General features: G+C 37.2%; 1 protein-coding gene across 1 annotated transcript in view; it reads right to left on the minus strand.

Moving 5' to 3' along the window:
- Vmp1 (vacuole membrane protein 1) overlaps positions 1-16,624 on the minus strand; it is a 105,502-nt gene that overhangs the window by 78,289 nt on the left and 10,589 nt on the right. The window contains exons 2-5 of the mRNA XM_005393982.2: positions 7,305-7,406; positions 6,163-6,298; positions 5,192-5,282; positions 4,083-4,193 (exon numbers count right to left, since the gene is read on the minus strand). Coding sequence (XP_005394039.1) covers positions 4,083-4,193; positions 5,192-5,282; positions 6,163-6,298; positions 7,305-7,380 — 414 coding nt within the window. The 5' untranslated portion in view covers positions 7,381-7,406. The remainder of the gene's footprint in view (positions 1-4,082; positions 4,194-5,191; positions 5,283-6,162; positions 6,299-7,304; positions 7,407-16,624) is intronic.

The following is a 16,624-nucleotide window of genomic DNA, read 5'->3' on the forward strand; positions in this document are numbered from 1 at the left end:
TTAACTAATCAATTCATAAATCAAAGCCAGTGATACCTTTTATTTTATTTTCACTTGAATTGTCTGAAAATTGTTCTTTGTAAATCTTCTTTCTTCTTCATTCTCTCTTATAGTCAGGAAATCCCAAAACGAAAGCCTGTGTCTAAATGAAAAGACTAAAGAACTAAAGGTAATTTGGTGAAATGAAATGGCTTATTTGGGGTGTTTCTTTTGAGACAAAAAAAAAAAAATACAAATCTTAACACATTGCTCCCTAATCCTACATACTAATGAGTGTGTGTGTGTGTTCCCACGTGTGTGCTATATCAGCCTTTGATCCATTTCTTATTGGCATAGGCTAAAATAGTGGGTTTATTAATTCTGTAAGATGAAGTCTCACTGTGTTGCCTAGGCTAGCTTCAATTCACAATCCTCCCGCCTCCGTTTAGGATTATAGGTGAGCACAAAAAGTGGAGTTACTATTTCCTAAAATTCAACGTTGATTTATGACTAAAAAACCAACATAAATAAACTTCTAACAAACCAGCACCCTTCTGCAACCTCATGAGGAACATCTACAAAACAACCTACGCTAATATCATATGTAAAGGTGATAAGACAGAGGCTTTCAGATTAATACTGGGAACAAGGCAGGATGCCCCTCCCATAACTCCTGCTCAGTATCACACTGGAAACACAGCTAATGCCGTAAGAAATGGAAGTAAAATTTATACAGATTGGGGGGGGATATGAAACTGTCCATATGAAACTGCAGAAAATCCTAAAAACACCATCAGAGAGTCTTATAGCAAGGTTGCTAGGTACAGCATGAACAACAAGAAAGACTATCCTTTTGCTACTTTAAGCATGCAATGTTCCTATACTCTACAATACAAGGTTTTCCTTAAGACTAATTTTTTGTTTTTTCTTTTATTTTTTGGTACTGGGGATCGAACTCAGGACCTCACGCTTGGCATGTAGGCGCTTGTGCTGCTGAGCTATATCCCCAGCCTGACTATCTTTGTTATATACCAGTAATTAATATACATGATCTACCAATTGTACTTTTAGGAATTTACCCAAGTGAATTGAAAATTCATTTCAAAGAAAAGCTTACATTTATAGCAACTTCATTCATAACTGACAAAACTTGGAAGTAAATCAAGATGTCCTTTGGTAGTAAATGAATAAACAACTATGGTGGTACATTTATAAAATGGAATATCATTTAGCAATAAAAAGAAATGAGGAACCAAGCTTTGAAAACACCACAGAGAGCCTTAAACGGTATCACTAGTGGTTTGGAAGTAGAGTGAGGAGTGGAAGAGGCTGGGAGTATGATGGAGTGCAGTGTAGTTTTATGGTAGCAAAGCTGCTTTGTGTGATGTTGTAACGGTGCATAACACAACATTATGCATTTTTTTCAAGCCACAAAACTATAAAGACACAGAATGAACTTAATGTAAACTACTGGCTTTAGTTAACAATGTACCAATCTATCTCCCACACAGTAGGCAGAATTCTGTATTCACAAAACATAGGTTTGGTTACTTCACATATACTTAATTTTAGGGTACTGGCACAAAAAAAAAGAAACAAAAGAACAATAAACAATTCAAATTATTTAGTAAAGGTAAATGTCACTGTCCTGGACCTCAGTTCCCCTCACTCCCCTCCTTGACCCAGCCACCCCCTTCTAGGGACTGAACCCAGGGTCTCTGCACCGAGCTGCATCCCCAGCACTATTTCATTTCGAGTCAGGGTCTTACTAAACAATTAAATTGCTCAGACTAGGATTGAACTTGTATCTTCCCATCTCAGCTCTCAGAGTGCTGGAATTACAGGTGTGTCACCACACCCAGCCTGGGCCTCAGTTTCGTTTTGGCAGTAATGACACCACAACACTCCCATAAGCACTGTTAACATATACCAAGAATTTAGATGTCTGAAGATGCAGAAAGTTTTCTGTAAAGTCTTTATGTTTAACGCAACAGTTTCAGAGGTTCCTTGATTTTATCTTCATACTAATTAGCATACTATAATACTGAGTATAATGAGAGACGGATGCCTTCTTTCAAATAGCTCTTGAAGAATTCTTTCTAAAATTATGAAAGGGTAACTACATTAAAGTTGAGCTCTGAACAAGAGCAGGAATACCTACTAATATATAGAAACAAAAACTTGATTTTTCCTCTATATCAATTTTGTAATAAACTCTTATTTGTATGTTCCTAAATCTTTTACTGGATACCTGGGTCAATGGAGCTGGAATAATAATGCTTTCAACAGAAAGCCACTTTACAAATGTTTCATGTAAGTTACAACAGGAACATAAAATTTCTCTTTCAAATTTGTTTATCCTAAACTCTTACGAAATTTAAAATGGGTTCATTTGAATTCCTTTCAAAGTTGAGAAAAACCTATCTATTTGGGTCTCCTCCACCGCACAGTACATGGGGTCAAGCCTAGGACTCATGCAAATTAGGCAAGTGCTCTACATCTAAGTTACCTCCCCAGCCCTGGGTTACTTTTTAGATGCTGCCATATTAATCAAATGCTACGAATGAGTTTCAATCTGCTATCTCCAAGAAATATGTTGGACAAGACTTAACAAGAACAGGAAGATCTTTTTATAATCTGTCCCTCTTTTTCCCTCTCCTTCAACCTCTATGGGTGAATGTATTGTTATGCTACCAAGAATGTAGTAGTTACTAGTGAAACAATGACATGGATTACTTCTCTAAAATGTATGTTCCTTTTTAAGCTAAAATCACAACCAAATATAAACATAATTCTCAAATTCTAAGTTTCTTTTTCCCTGAAACACAGTCTCACTAAGCTTCCCAAGCTGGCCTTGAATTTGTATTCCATCTGTCTCAGCCTCTCAAATAGCTGGGATTACAGGCATGCATTACTGTAGCCAACTTAAAATTCCAAGTTTTAAACTTTCATGAACTTGGAGAAATTATTCAGTATGGATTAATTCCCAAAGTATTCTGAGAGTATTCAGCACCCTTCTGAACTAAGCAGATAAGCAACGCTTAATACCATACCTGCTTCAGAAATGAATTCATTTTAATAATATACAGACTGTACTATTTTTAGTGATGAATTTTACTGAACAATTCATCTCACTGTGACACCCTCTCACAGGCATTACCGCAGTGAAGATCACACTGTTTTCAAATATGGAATCATTTTCAAGTTATGATTTAGGGACAGGAACAGAGCAAAGCGAGTGAGGAATGGAGGGCACATAATTTAATGAGGCCCTCATCCATCAATTTAAATGGTGCCTCAGGCCTCGGGGACAAGGTTTAGTGGTAGTGCCTGTGTAATCCTAGGTTAAACCCCCAGTACTGGGTAAAAACACTGGGCCTTCAGTATTTTGCTTACCGCTCTCACCCCAGTTCTAGCCCTGATATCATTTTAGCATAATTCTGACAATATTGAAGCATATCTGTGAATGACAAGGAAAACTTACCTTTGCTTTTTTTAACTAGTTTTATCTTATTTTAACTGGTAAAAGGATATTTTTCAGATGCACTTTTTTATACTTTTGGGCAAAGAGTTTAAAAAACATTTAGGTAACACATGTAATACTTCACCAGCTATATTCAAAAATACCAAAATAACTACTCAAGTGTTACACGGCAGCTGAAGATATGGGAGGAAGATGCCGTTTCTCTGTTGCCGATTACACCTTGAATTAATTTCAACTACTAAAAAATGAATTGTTTAGGCAGGAGAATCATCAAACCAAAATCTAGGAAAAAAAGTCTTCTGGCTGAACCAGTTTAAACAAACCACCTTATATAGTTAGCTGTTTGTTTTCCTTTTCTCTTTTTAAATTCTCACTCAACTTAAAAGGAAACTTAAACCACTGATTTGAAGGTTAGAATGCTCAACTAAATATCACAATCTCAGCATTTTAACTTTTTTGTGTGTGGTACTGGGGATCAAACCCACGGCCTTGTGCATGAAAGGCAACAGTTCTACCACTGAGCCACATCCCCAGCCCGAATGTTAACTTCTGAAGTAACAGCGCCAATAAAAAGACAGAAAATCTCATTTGTGCTCACTAAAAGAAAAGTTATTCTTACCAGATAAAGCAGAAAGGTGTGCAGCCCTGTTCCAAGCCCCACGGAAGACAAAATTCCCAAGCCTATCCAGTAGGCATACAGGAGAAATTGTTTCTCTATACGCTGCACATACTGAAAAACAAAAGAGAGGGAAGAGAATTCTTTATACAGAAGAGTGGTATGCACAAACTACCACGGAAATAAAAGCCAATCAACTAAAATGGGAAGAAAGTACCAAGATCAAACACTCATCAAAGCGGCCTAATTTCATTAGTATGCAATAGTAGAGATGGCAAAACATTCATTTAACTAGAATAAAGCTCATTTTCTAAACCTTTGAAGTTGCTGTTGAGAGGATACAGGAAAGGAGCAAATGACTAATAAAATAATTATAAGAATAAAAAATTTTAAAGCTATTAAAATTTATAAAACTTTGAGAAAGCATAATACACAATCATAAGGGATGATTACATAATATTTGTGAACAGAATGTTCTTGATTATCCTACAAAAAAAGGAATAAAATAATTTTCGTATATTTAAGATGCTTTTCAAACAAGCACAAAATGAAGTCCCAAAGAAAATAGACTTGTTAGGGAATACCAGACTTACTTATAGAGAAATTTTGCTTGCTTTGGCAAGTCAGCAAGCAAGTTCACTAAAATTTTTAATTCATATACAGATTATTTAGAAGAAATATATTTTAAACTATAAAAATTCCCTGAGATCAAACTGTTTTCAAATATAAAATGATACCACTTCAGAAGCATTTCCTTTTAGGATAAGGCTTGGTATTTTAACAAAAGGTGTTACCAAAATGTCTTATTTACCTATCAGTAGTGTACTTGCAGAGTACAGGCAAATGAATTTGTCTTTCACACAAATAAAAGTTAACCCTAACTTAGGATGAGGCCTGTCTATTCGGATGGATCACAAAGGCATATTATAGAAACTACAGAGACTTTGGCAGAGATGAAAGGAGTTGTGCTGCTCCGACTCAACGCAATCAAGACAGCTATATTCAAATCTGCAGGCTGAGGGACCGTGGATAACAAATACGGACAATGCTGAGACCACAAGATGTACGTGAACACTTTCAGCGTATGGCCTTAGAACTGCTACATCGCTTACCTGTTGATGTGCTCCTTCAACATAATACGTAGTCACAAGCACAGCAAGCAGCAGTAAAAAAGACACCACAATGCTTTGACGATGCCATAATCTTAAAAACAAATTAAAAAAAAGCCTCAGTCATCTCACTTTCAGGGTCATTCAAGCAACTTCTTCTCACAAATCCCATCACAGTCTTTCCCTTACCCAAAGCTTGGTCTTGTCTATTCCCCCACTTCTAAATGAAGGAGCATTGCAGTGTAATAGAACACTGACTTTCAGGTCAGAGGACTTCGGACTAAGATCCTTAGTGTTACATTTTTAGTGAGACAACCACTGCGGTTTTGTTTTTTGCTTTTAAAATTGTTATAATCATCCATTTGTTTAACCTTCTTTATGTAGTTGCTACAGGCATTAAGTGAACTGAAAGATGTTACAAAATGTTTGATAAACTCTAAGTGCAATAAAATGTAATTAACAGTAGAGATAGAAAGGCAAGCAAGAAAATGATAAGATATACACAAGTTCAACTTGCTCTCTCTTAGCTGAAACAGGGCTTACAAGTACCAAGTTTAAAGACAGATCACGTATCTGCGGCACAGTCCTTTCTCACTGGTTCAAACTATTACCAAAGTGCCACACAATCTGAACCTTGCCCTGCTACAGAATCAGTGTACATAATGTACACAGGTCTGCTATTTCTTGAAGGTAAAACCAGGAAAAAAAAAAAATCCAACCTATTTTCAGTGTTCTGACTTGCAAGACTGAACATGAAATAGTGGTCAACTATAATAAGCTATGCAGCAAAAATAACATGTTTCTATATCTATTTTTCTTCAAACTATAGAGAGGAAAATAAGTATGCTCCTATGATAATATTCTAAATTTAATCAATTCATTTTGATGGAGCAGATGGCAGGAAGTAGGAGAGGGCGGAGAGTTCTACAATTAGAAAATGAGTTTTACATAAAAAGTAACAGAAGATTCTTTACTTTGAGGTCCATTCCTTTAAGATTATAAGGATTTCCAGAGAAAAATACTGCAAGGTAACAAGTGGCTGTCTCCACAGGACAATATTCTGTCTTTCTTCCCGATCCCTCCTCTTCTTTTCATTTATTGAAGAGGTGTCTGAAAAAACAATAGCACAGAAGTTAAAACAGAATTCTTAACACTTAGGCTCACTCTTCTGAATTACTTTAAAAAGACACCCATCCTCTTACCCTATATCTGAAACACTGCATCTAAAACAAGTTCAAGTACTATACTGAGATCCCCCCTTCTTTAGTGGGGGCAGCATCTGAAACATAATTTTTATTAATATACGTGGTCCACCACAAGTGTGTCTGAAATCTAAAACAGAAAGCTAAGATCATGGGAGGTTACCATAACTTATGCCTCAACTGGCGGCAACCTTTCAGAGTATTCTTTTAAGTGGTCTGTGATAGGGACAGGTGAACTGTACCCACACCCCAGGTAACTATTAACAGCCAGCCATAAAGTCTTAAGAAATAACAACCTGTCCAGACTCAGCAGTGCCTAGGGGCTCAGAAAGGAGATGAAGGATCACAGTTGCCACTTTTTTTTTTTGGTGCTGTGGGTTGAACCCAGGTTCTCAGGCATGTTCTCCTTGACCTCACAGATATACGAACCTTTAGAAGAGGGTATCCTAAATAGTTAGTACTGAGAATAATCAGCAGTTGAATCTGGACAACTACTGTAGGTTTTGGGAAACAACAAATATAGGCTAGGTGTTTCTGTCCCAATGTTAATGTTATTTTTGCAATGACTTTACTATCAGAACACAAGCTTCTACTCTTATATGTCACTACAGTAAGTCTAAATTGATCAACTTTCTATGATGGGCATTACATAAACACAGCACTGTACTATATATCAAAGTGGTGTAGGCCTCATAATGTAAAGGCAAACTAAACTACTTGGTTCCAAATCCTGGCTCCGCCATCTACTATTGATATGACCTTGGGCAGTTAACACTCCTGTGGTTCAGTTTTCTCTTCTGTAAAATGAGGATAACATTTTCAGGACTACTGGAAGGATCGAGTTAACATACGTAAAGTTCTCAGAAGAGTCCAAAGGTAAATATCCAATTAAGGTCTGGACTATTGTCATTTACCTGTAAAATTTCCATTGTGTTGTTCCTTGTTCATTGCTACACGTCTCTGGTCACAATTTTTTCCATTCTCTGCCATTTCATTGATCAGCAACTCTTGAGGAGCTAATACAGCAAGATAAAATCCAGCAATGTATTTTATTCTCTTGCTCTGTAGCTCAGTCTAAATTGAGCATGAGAGTGACACAGAAGTGACACCCCGCATACTATCTGGATATGTTTACACTGGCCATTTTACTTCTTAGAAGCAGGATTTGAAAACTTTCTATAGAAATCCTAATATAACTAAGAAGCCTGTAATCTTAAATCTTTTCTCAACAGTTATTCTGGTGGTTTTTCCAGATTACAATCTGAAGTCAATTTGTTCAGAGTAAGAGTTATCAACAACCAGTACCTTCAAATATTGATAACCTACTGTTCCAGCATCCTTCTAATTCATAACTTGGTTTTTTGCTCTATTCAAAATTTACCTTGCTATCATTTTTACCATTTTATCTTTTAACCTTTCATAGTTCTTTTAACAACATTGTAAATAATGGAATACATTATCAAAGCTATCATAAATGTTAACACATACGTCTAAGACCACACAGCAGTTTTACGTAGGAAATAATTTCTTTTTCTTTCTTTTTCCTTATCTTTTTTGAGTTAGGGTTTCAGTATACACTTCAGACTGGTCTTAAACTTACTTTGTAGACCAGGATGGCCTTGAACTCAGCAATTCTCCTGCTTCAGCCTCCTGAGTGCTGGTATTATAAGCATGTACCACCAAGTATTTTTTTAAACATTAAATTTAATTAAATTTTTTTGGTCTGAGGATTGAACCCCAGGCCTGTGATTGTGAGGCAAGTGCTCTACCACTGAGTTACACATCTATGCCTTTTAAAATTTTGTTTTGAGATAGGGTCTTGCTACATTGCCCAGCTAGCCTTAAACTTGAGACTCTCCTGCCTCAGCCTCCCAAGTAGCTGGGATTACAAGCATGTGCCACCTCACTCAGCTGTAGGAAACAATTCTAATCAAATGATATGGACCTAGAAGATACAAATTTTAAATATTAATAGTATATTAAATGTATTCTATGTATAACATACTTCACAGATGTTTTTACTTAAATCAAGGTAACATAACATATTATAGTACATACAATAACTGATGGCCTGTGATTCTGTTATTCTTTGGATGTTAACAGAACTTATTCAGATTTTTATAAAAAGACAACTGATAAACAGTTACCATCATCAAAAGTAAACTCTTTGTGCTTCAAAGGACATCATCAAGAAAATGCAAAGAATTCACAAAATGGGAAAGAACATTCTCAAATCACGCATCTCCTAAGATGCTTTTATTTTCAGCCAGGTATGGTGGGACAAGTGTGTAATCCCAGCATTCAGAAAGCTGAAGTTCAAAGCCAGCCTGGGCTACACGTAAGCTCAAGGCCAGCCTGAACGATAAAGTGAGACCCTGTCTCAAAAATACATCCACAGGACAAGATGGTATCCATTGCTTTCATTATCTCTGTAGCTCTAGGCTTAAAGTAGCATCATAACCATGTGCTCAATTTTTCTATTTTATTATTGATTCAGTGACAGTTCTGAACTCAAAGTCAGACTTATAAATTTATGTTATTAAGAAAGACACTCAAGAAATCACCATTTTCCCCCCTGTACTGGGGGACTGAACCCAGGGCCTTCAAACTGAGCTACATTTCCAGGCCTTCCTACTTTTACTTGTATTTTTCATTTTTGAGTCAAGGTGTCATTAAATTTTTCCCAAGCTAGGCTTAAACATAATCCTCCTGCCTCAGCACCTTAGAGTACAGGTATCAGAAGTGTACACTACCATGCCTGGTTAACAAATCACTTTATAAGAGTCTTCTTTGTTTGCTTACCTATAAAGTGATCCCCGTTCAGTGGAGGAGAGCAAACCCAGACCCCTGTACGTGCAAGGTAAAGCATTCCACCACTGAGTTGCATCCATGAACCCTTAATTCACAATAGTAAATTAAGACTGTATGTGTCAGGAATTATGCTAGACTTGTATTTAGCTGACCAAAATGTGATATGGTCATTGGTTTGTTAGTTGCTACTATTTTATTCCTTGATTAACTCCTAATTACAATTATTTCTAAAAACGTATGCCTTGTGCAGTGAAACAAGTAAAAGATCCTAAGTGCCAGAATAAAGAGCTTACATTCTTCACCGCAACAGAGGAGCTCCTCTTTTAGATAAAATTCATTTGTGGACACCCTTGTTTTGTTGCCTTGACTTCTTGAGGAACAAATAAACATTCAAGACACAATACAGAGATTTCCATTACCACAGATAGATGGGAGTGGATGACTATACGATTTAAAGTTGAATCCCAGACTTGCACTAACTAGTGTGATCTTAAGCAAGTTTCATTTCTTTTAGGCCTTGATTTTCTGGATCCACAAAATTACAATAATAATCACCACTTTCACAGGATTGTTATTTGTATATAAAACTGTGGACATGCATGTGTGTGTGTGCGTGTGTGTGTATGTGTGTGAGTGTGTGGCTGCACTGACACATCAAAAGGGCAGGATATATGAAGCAATCAACCAGGACGCTTCCCAAACCAGAAAAACAGCTTCAGAGCACCTGCCTCACTATCATATCGGTGTTGTTCATGCTCCTCAGGTCTCTAATGGCACTGAGGAGAGGCAACAGCTGTGAACAAGCTACGGTCCTTGTCCTCTGGCAAGTCAGACTTGTAAGAAACACAAAGGCACACAGGAGACCGACCTGTGGACACAATAGGTCTGACAGAAACTGACCTTTTAGTAAGATTAAACAGAAAGATAATGCATGCTTTATGGGAAGAAAACAAATTTTTGAGTTTGAGTTTTATAGAACTAGATTTAAATCCATCAATGCCTCCAAACAGTTTAATTTGTAAAACAGGGATAACGTGGCACATATCAAAGGGTTGTCAGTATTAAACAACGTAAAGTATGTCAAACACTAACACACGACCTCACCTTTCACATGGACTCAGTCTATGCCAAGGGCAATGACGAAGATGAGGGAGGGAAGTACTACCAGAGAAGAGGGGATAACACTTCAGAAGAGCTCAAAAAAGGCAGAAGTTTGATTTACAAAGTTAAGTCACACTTCCCTGAAGATATTGTCAAAAGACAATGCAGCCCAAGCAAATACAAAAAAATAAGCTATTTTATAAAAATATGTTTAAAAAGGCAGAAGTTTGATTTACGAAGTTAAGTCACACTTCCCCGAAGATACTGTCAAAAGACAATGCAGTCCAAGCAAATACAAAAAAATAAGCTATTCTGTAAAAATATGTTACTGTCACAGCATCACTATAGTAGGCTCCCAGAATGGATGTCTATTCCACAAGCCTGGATTTTATTAATGAAACTACCAAGGACATTTGAAATCCAACCATATAAAGTGCTTAAAGACTTTTCCCCCTTCCAGGTATGTAAAATGTGAAGCTCTACTTAAGTTCTACACATACTTAAAAACTGTGTGGGTTCACATTCAGTCAAGCCCTGTAGGCAATTCCTGTCAGACATTCATCTACATCATAATAAATAAAATTCAATTAATTTGTGGTAGAAAGAAAAGAGCTTGCATTATTTAAAAAAAAACTTAATTCTCCCTCAAAAAATCAAAAACAAAAACACAACCCTGTGATAATGGAACTCATTTCCCCATTCACTCTTTCCCATGGTGTCATCTTAAGGAGATAAAAGAATTCCATCCAAAACAACTTGGGTCTGTTTGAGGTCGTACTTATAACAAAGATATTGCACAATTACTTGAAGGTTTTGTTTTTCAAATATTGCAACAGGAATTTTTATTTGCGCATAATGTGTTCTTACACAACGTGCTAAAAAAGAACAGTTTACTGACATTTCCTTCTCAAAATTTCTCTTTAGAAATCATAACATAACAGCCTGGAATTTTGTTTTGTAAGAAATAACCTAGGGAACTAAGTTATTTTTGTTTAACCAGTCAGCTCTTCACAAACAAAATAAATGTGTTTTAGAAACAACTTTTCAAAAGCTTGCCATTCCCAAAAGGTCTAACTATAATCTACAGCCATACAAGCAAAACCACTGGGGTTCTGAACAGTTAAGATTACAAAAGTATCCAAACCTTTTTGCATGTTGACCATTGAGGATGGCTAGAACCACCCTAAGAACCAAACAAACAGAAGAACCAGTAGCACTGAAACAGTTTTTAGAATTTAAGTGTTTTCTAAAGGATCTTGCTTTATTCTCCCCTTCAAAAAAAAAAAATCTCTTGAAAACAGAGTTCCTCTACTGCCTCTTTCCAATCACACATATTGTAAAACTGCCAAACTGCAATGCCCCTGGCATCAAGATCGGTCTGAGCAGCTATACAACCTTTCTTTCTTTCCTTCCTTTCTTCTTTTTGAGACAGGGTTTCACTATGCAGTTATGCAGTTCAGGCTGGCCATGAGGCCACATTGTAGCCCAGGCTGGTCTCAAACTGGCAATGAATTATCCTCCTGCCTCAGCCTCCCCAGTGCTGGGACTGTAAGTGTGCACCACCACGCTGAGCTTTATACAACCACTTTATATTCACTTACTTGTTCAATCAAAATTTATCAAGGTACATTTCATAAGGTGATTATTAGAGGAGCAAAATCTTAAACTTCAAATTGAAGCTCACTCTAATAATAAAGTTTTCCTCACTTTCCCAAGTATTCCATTCCTTGTTCCCTCTCTTCAGATGTCTAACTCCATTTTCTCCTTTCTTACTTAGCCACTATGTTCCATTTTATTTTTTTAATACAAAAGCAGAGGGAAAATTCCGCAATCCTAAGACTAAGCCTACTAAGATATACACACAGCGTTAGCATTCTCCCTCTCTTCACAGCTCACTAGGGCAGTGTCCTCTACTTACCAACAGCACCACGGCCTTGAGAGGACTTAGCCACATGGCCAGCCTACCTTTTATCCAGGAAATACTCCCATGTACTTTGCTGCCTGTGTTACAAAGTTATAACAGCGGCTACTTAATCTAGCAAAAACACGTACTATTAATCTCATTCACTATCATCACCATTATAAAGTGACCCATTTTATAGGCAAACAGGAAAACTTGGTACCTAAAAGCTGCCAATATATCTTCATTGATTTGAGGCCATATGAGGGTAAGACACACAGGACTAAATCCCAGAATTTAACTCATCCACCCTCTTCTAATTCTGTTTACCTTCTTACCTCAAAGTACTGTAGTTTAACTCTTGTATAGCTGAACACCACAACTCCTAGTTACGTCTCTGAGAAAACAAGACTTTGCATTTAAGCATGCTGGAACACAGTGGTGTCTCGAGCCACAGACTTAATCTGTTCCATGATTCTGGGGAAGACGGCTGTAGTCGCCTTTATCACCCAATGCGAAGCTTCTATAAAAAACAAAATTCTGCCAAACGCTTTTGTTCATGAACCAGGTACTAACCCATCAACTTCTGTCATTCCTCGTTTTTTTTTTTGCCTGGGAGACTAGCAGTAATTTAGCTTCTCTACTGCAACGGAGATATCACACAGTGACAGGCACTTAGCAGACAACGTTAGCTTTTCCATGCCCTTTTCATGAATGCTGAAATTTTTCAAAATAATCATGTGAATACTCTGGAGTATTCACATATACACTTGCCTTCTGTACCTGTGTACTACACAGAATCTACAACAGTACCTGATTTTCACAGCCTCAATGAACAGAAGCATGCCTAGACTCAGAAAAATCTTAGTTTCTTATGTAGCGACAAAAATGAATTATTTTTCATCAGTCTAAACATTTTGAGATGTACTAACAGGACAGTCTATTAAAAAATTACTATGGAGTAAAGGGACTTTAGTCTATATTGGCTATGATAAGACACACTGATCATTTTTGCGGGGGGGGGGTCTTTTTTGAGACAGGGTCTCGCTATGCAGTTCAGGCTGGCCTCGAACTCGGCAAAGATCCTCCTGCCTCGGCCTCCCAAGTTCTGGGATTACAGGTGTGTGCCACCATGCCCCACTCACATTGATCATTTTTAAGAGAGCCACTTCTCATAATTTAATGAAGCGGTGTTAATTTTGGAAATTTTTAATGAAATAATGTCAGTTGGATTCTTGGTAGGAATAACTCTAAAATATTTCTAGCCTGTTTAAAGGACTAAAATGTCTTCAAGCAGAAATCTGCCATTCGTTCTTGACATTCAGTGGAGCCTACTTTGCCTGTGGGTGCATGTATATGTTTTGTTTGTAAGAATGAGGCTGTTAAAAGAAACTTTACATTATTTGTAATAATGTAATTTATGGATGAGGTTAGATGACAGGACAGAAGCAGATTCAAATATCAAGTAATTTTCCTTGGGAACACAAATGTAGACATGAGAAATATTTTAAGATGCTGTAACTAGCACATTTTAAAGAAAGCTGAAGTGCTGAAGAGGTTGAAATGAAAATGTGTAGTGCCTTTTTGGTTTGTTTCTGACAGAAATGCTCTGAAAGAACTGCTAACATCAGCTCACAGAGGTTCTTTGTAGGCTGTACATCTAGTGCTATGACTATAATACTCCATTCAGCTTAAACATTAGCCACATTTGTAATGCAAAAACAATGCAACCCTAAATTACTTAGTCTTCCAAACCAAAACAAAAAAGCATTTAAAGATGACATGGTAATAACTCTTGAGTAACATTAGACTTGCTGGAGAAATTAACAAGGTGAAAGCGAGTAATATTAAAGCCCTTGATTCTCATTTCTTGACATTCTTCTAAAAAAAAAAAAGTTTTTTCCTTTTAAGAAAATCATCTTAAAAGTAAATACAGTACTACTTTCTACTTTTCATGGAGAAACTGTACAACTTACAAAATTACATCTTTTGTTGTTGTTTTGTTTGAGACACAGCTGTGTAGTTCAGGGTGGCCTTGAACTCACTATGTAGCACAGGCTGGCCTCAAATTCAGTGAGCCTCCTACTCCGCCTCCCAAGTGCTGGCATTAAGGCATATACTACCACATCCATCTTAAAATTACATACTGAAAAATTCTCATTTTCTCTTACATTTACTTCTAAAAGTTCATGTAGTTTTTCACAATCATTGCAACCTCAGAAAAACATTTTCACCAAAAGACAGAGGAATTAGGACCAAGGTCAAGAATTAAGAGAGCAAAGACAGCCGGGTGTGGCGGTGCAAGGCTGTAATCCCAGCAATTGGGAGGCTGAGGCAGGAGGATCGTTGGGAGTTGCAGACCAGCATGGGCTACAAAGTAAGCTCAAGGCCAGCCTGAACTGCATAGCGAGACCCTGTCTCAAAAAGACAGAAAAAAAAAAAAAAAAAAAAACAGCAAAGGCAGAAGCAGTGGTGCACACCTATACTCTGCTACTTAGAAGACTGAGGAAGGAATCGGAAGTAGGCCAGCCTACGCAACCTGGTGAACCTTTCTCAAAATAAAACAAAAAGGGCTGGGGGTATAGCTCAGTGGTTCAATCTCCGCACAAAACAATTAAAAAATAAAATTTAGATAGCATAAGGAATGCTAGACTGGAGTTGGACACTGTGAGACCTTGGGAAGGACAATTTAGATGCTCCATTAGCTTTTTAAATAGTAAGTAACAAGTTGATTTAAATTCCAATTTCATGGAAATGCAAACACTTTAAATAGACAGACCAATTTGCATAAAGAACAAAGGTAAAAGACTTCCCTAACTGATTTCACAACTTGCTATAAAGCTGAAGTAATCTCCAAGTGTGGTTTTGGTAAAAAGACAAATCAACAGGAAAGAATTCAGAATACATAAACAGACCCACATACATGGGATCAACTAATTTTAACAAAAGCAGTTCATGGTCAAAGGAGTCTTTTCAACAAAAGGTATTATTATTATAGGCAGCCGGGTTAGAAATTAATATACACTCAGGGAGGGACTGGGCCCTCAAGAAAGTCAGCAGAAAAAAATAAAGATATCAAAACTGCAGCTGGAGGCCCTTCTGAAAGCAGACCAAGCCTCAGCATAAAGATGCAGTGGCCAGATCTACGCAGTTCCGCAAGGGAAAAACTGTAACTTGGAATTATACTGTAACTGGTGCTGTTAATCTGCTCCAGTGAAGTCCAGACAGACATTCAGTCACCCAGGTGGGTGACCACAGCATCCAGACCCAACCCTCCCCAAAAATGCCTCTGCCTTTCCAGGTACCCTTGCTATGCGACCTGCTTCAATACTGGATGACATTAGCCAAGCAGCTACACCTGTAATCTTAATGGCTGAATACAGCTTGACCCACCCTGTACTCACCTAGTGAATTTGCTGTATGAAACATTGTAAGAGAAGTGGCCTCAGTGGTACTTTTGGCTCCCCTCCTGTCTCTTAAGAAGCTCTCAATAAATCTTTCCTACTTTTTTTTTTGAGACAGGGTTTTGCTAGCACTGCAGGCTGGCCTTGAGCTCCCTGTGTAGCCTAGGCTGGTCTTGAACTCACAGTGATCCTCCTGTCTCCACATCCTGAGTGCTGGGAGTACAGGTGTGGGCCACCACGCCTGGCTTCAAACCTTTCCTATTCTTAGGAAAAATCTTTCCTCCATTCTTCAATTTTGAGGGACATGGATGTGGACATCTAGCAGGTTGGGAGTTATATTTTCCCCTATATCACTATGATAAATCTGCACGGCACTTATCTCTGATTACATGCAACAATTAATTTGAAAGGGATTATGAACCAAAATATAAGAGTTGAGAAATAAATTATGGTTCATTTACATAAAAAACATTATATAGCAGTGAAAATAGAATTTTCATACACTCCTTTAACACTGCCTTACTCAGCACACACTGTCAGGCACGGAGATACAGCTGAATACAGCTGAAAAGACAAATTCAAACATGTTAGGCACCATTAGCTACAGTAAAAAATCAAGTGGTAAGTGTGAAAAACATATGTGTTTGTGCACAATTTTAAATATTGTGGATAGAGAAGCTTTTTCTGAGGATACGATCCTAGAAATAAGGTTTGAAAAATGTAGAGAAAAGCATGCAGGGGACAGAAGGAAGTGCAGAACTTCGATGCAAGGGTCTGCCTGATGTTCCATTGCCAATAATTATTAATTACTGATAAACGTGAATATTTAAATTAAAAAATATAATTCTATAGATATATCAAATTGATTTCAAATGTATTAAAATGTGATTTCTGAAAACAAACTAGCCATAAAAGTTTAGTATGTAACAAAAGTTCAAAGGCACTAAACTATTTGGGATATTACAAATAATTATTGGGATACATATATTTATGTCTGAATTGTATATAATCTTTGTCT

This window comes from Chinchilla lanigera, unplaced genomic scaffold (assembly GCF_000276665.1).
Source record: "Chinchilla lanigera isolate Chin_1 unplaced genomic scaffold, ChiLan1.0 scaffold00050, whole genome shotgun sequence".
In the NCBI taxonomy this organism is placed as follows: Eukaryota; Metazoa; Chordata; class Mammalia; order Rodentia; family Chinchillidae; genus Chinchilla; species Chinchilla lanigera.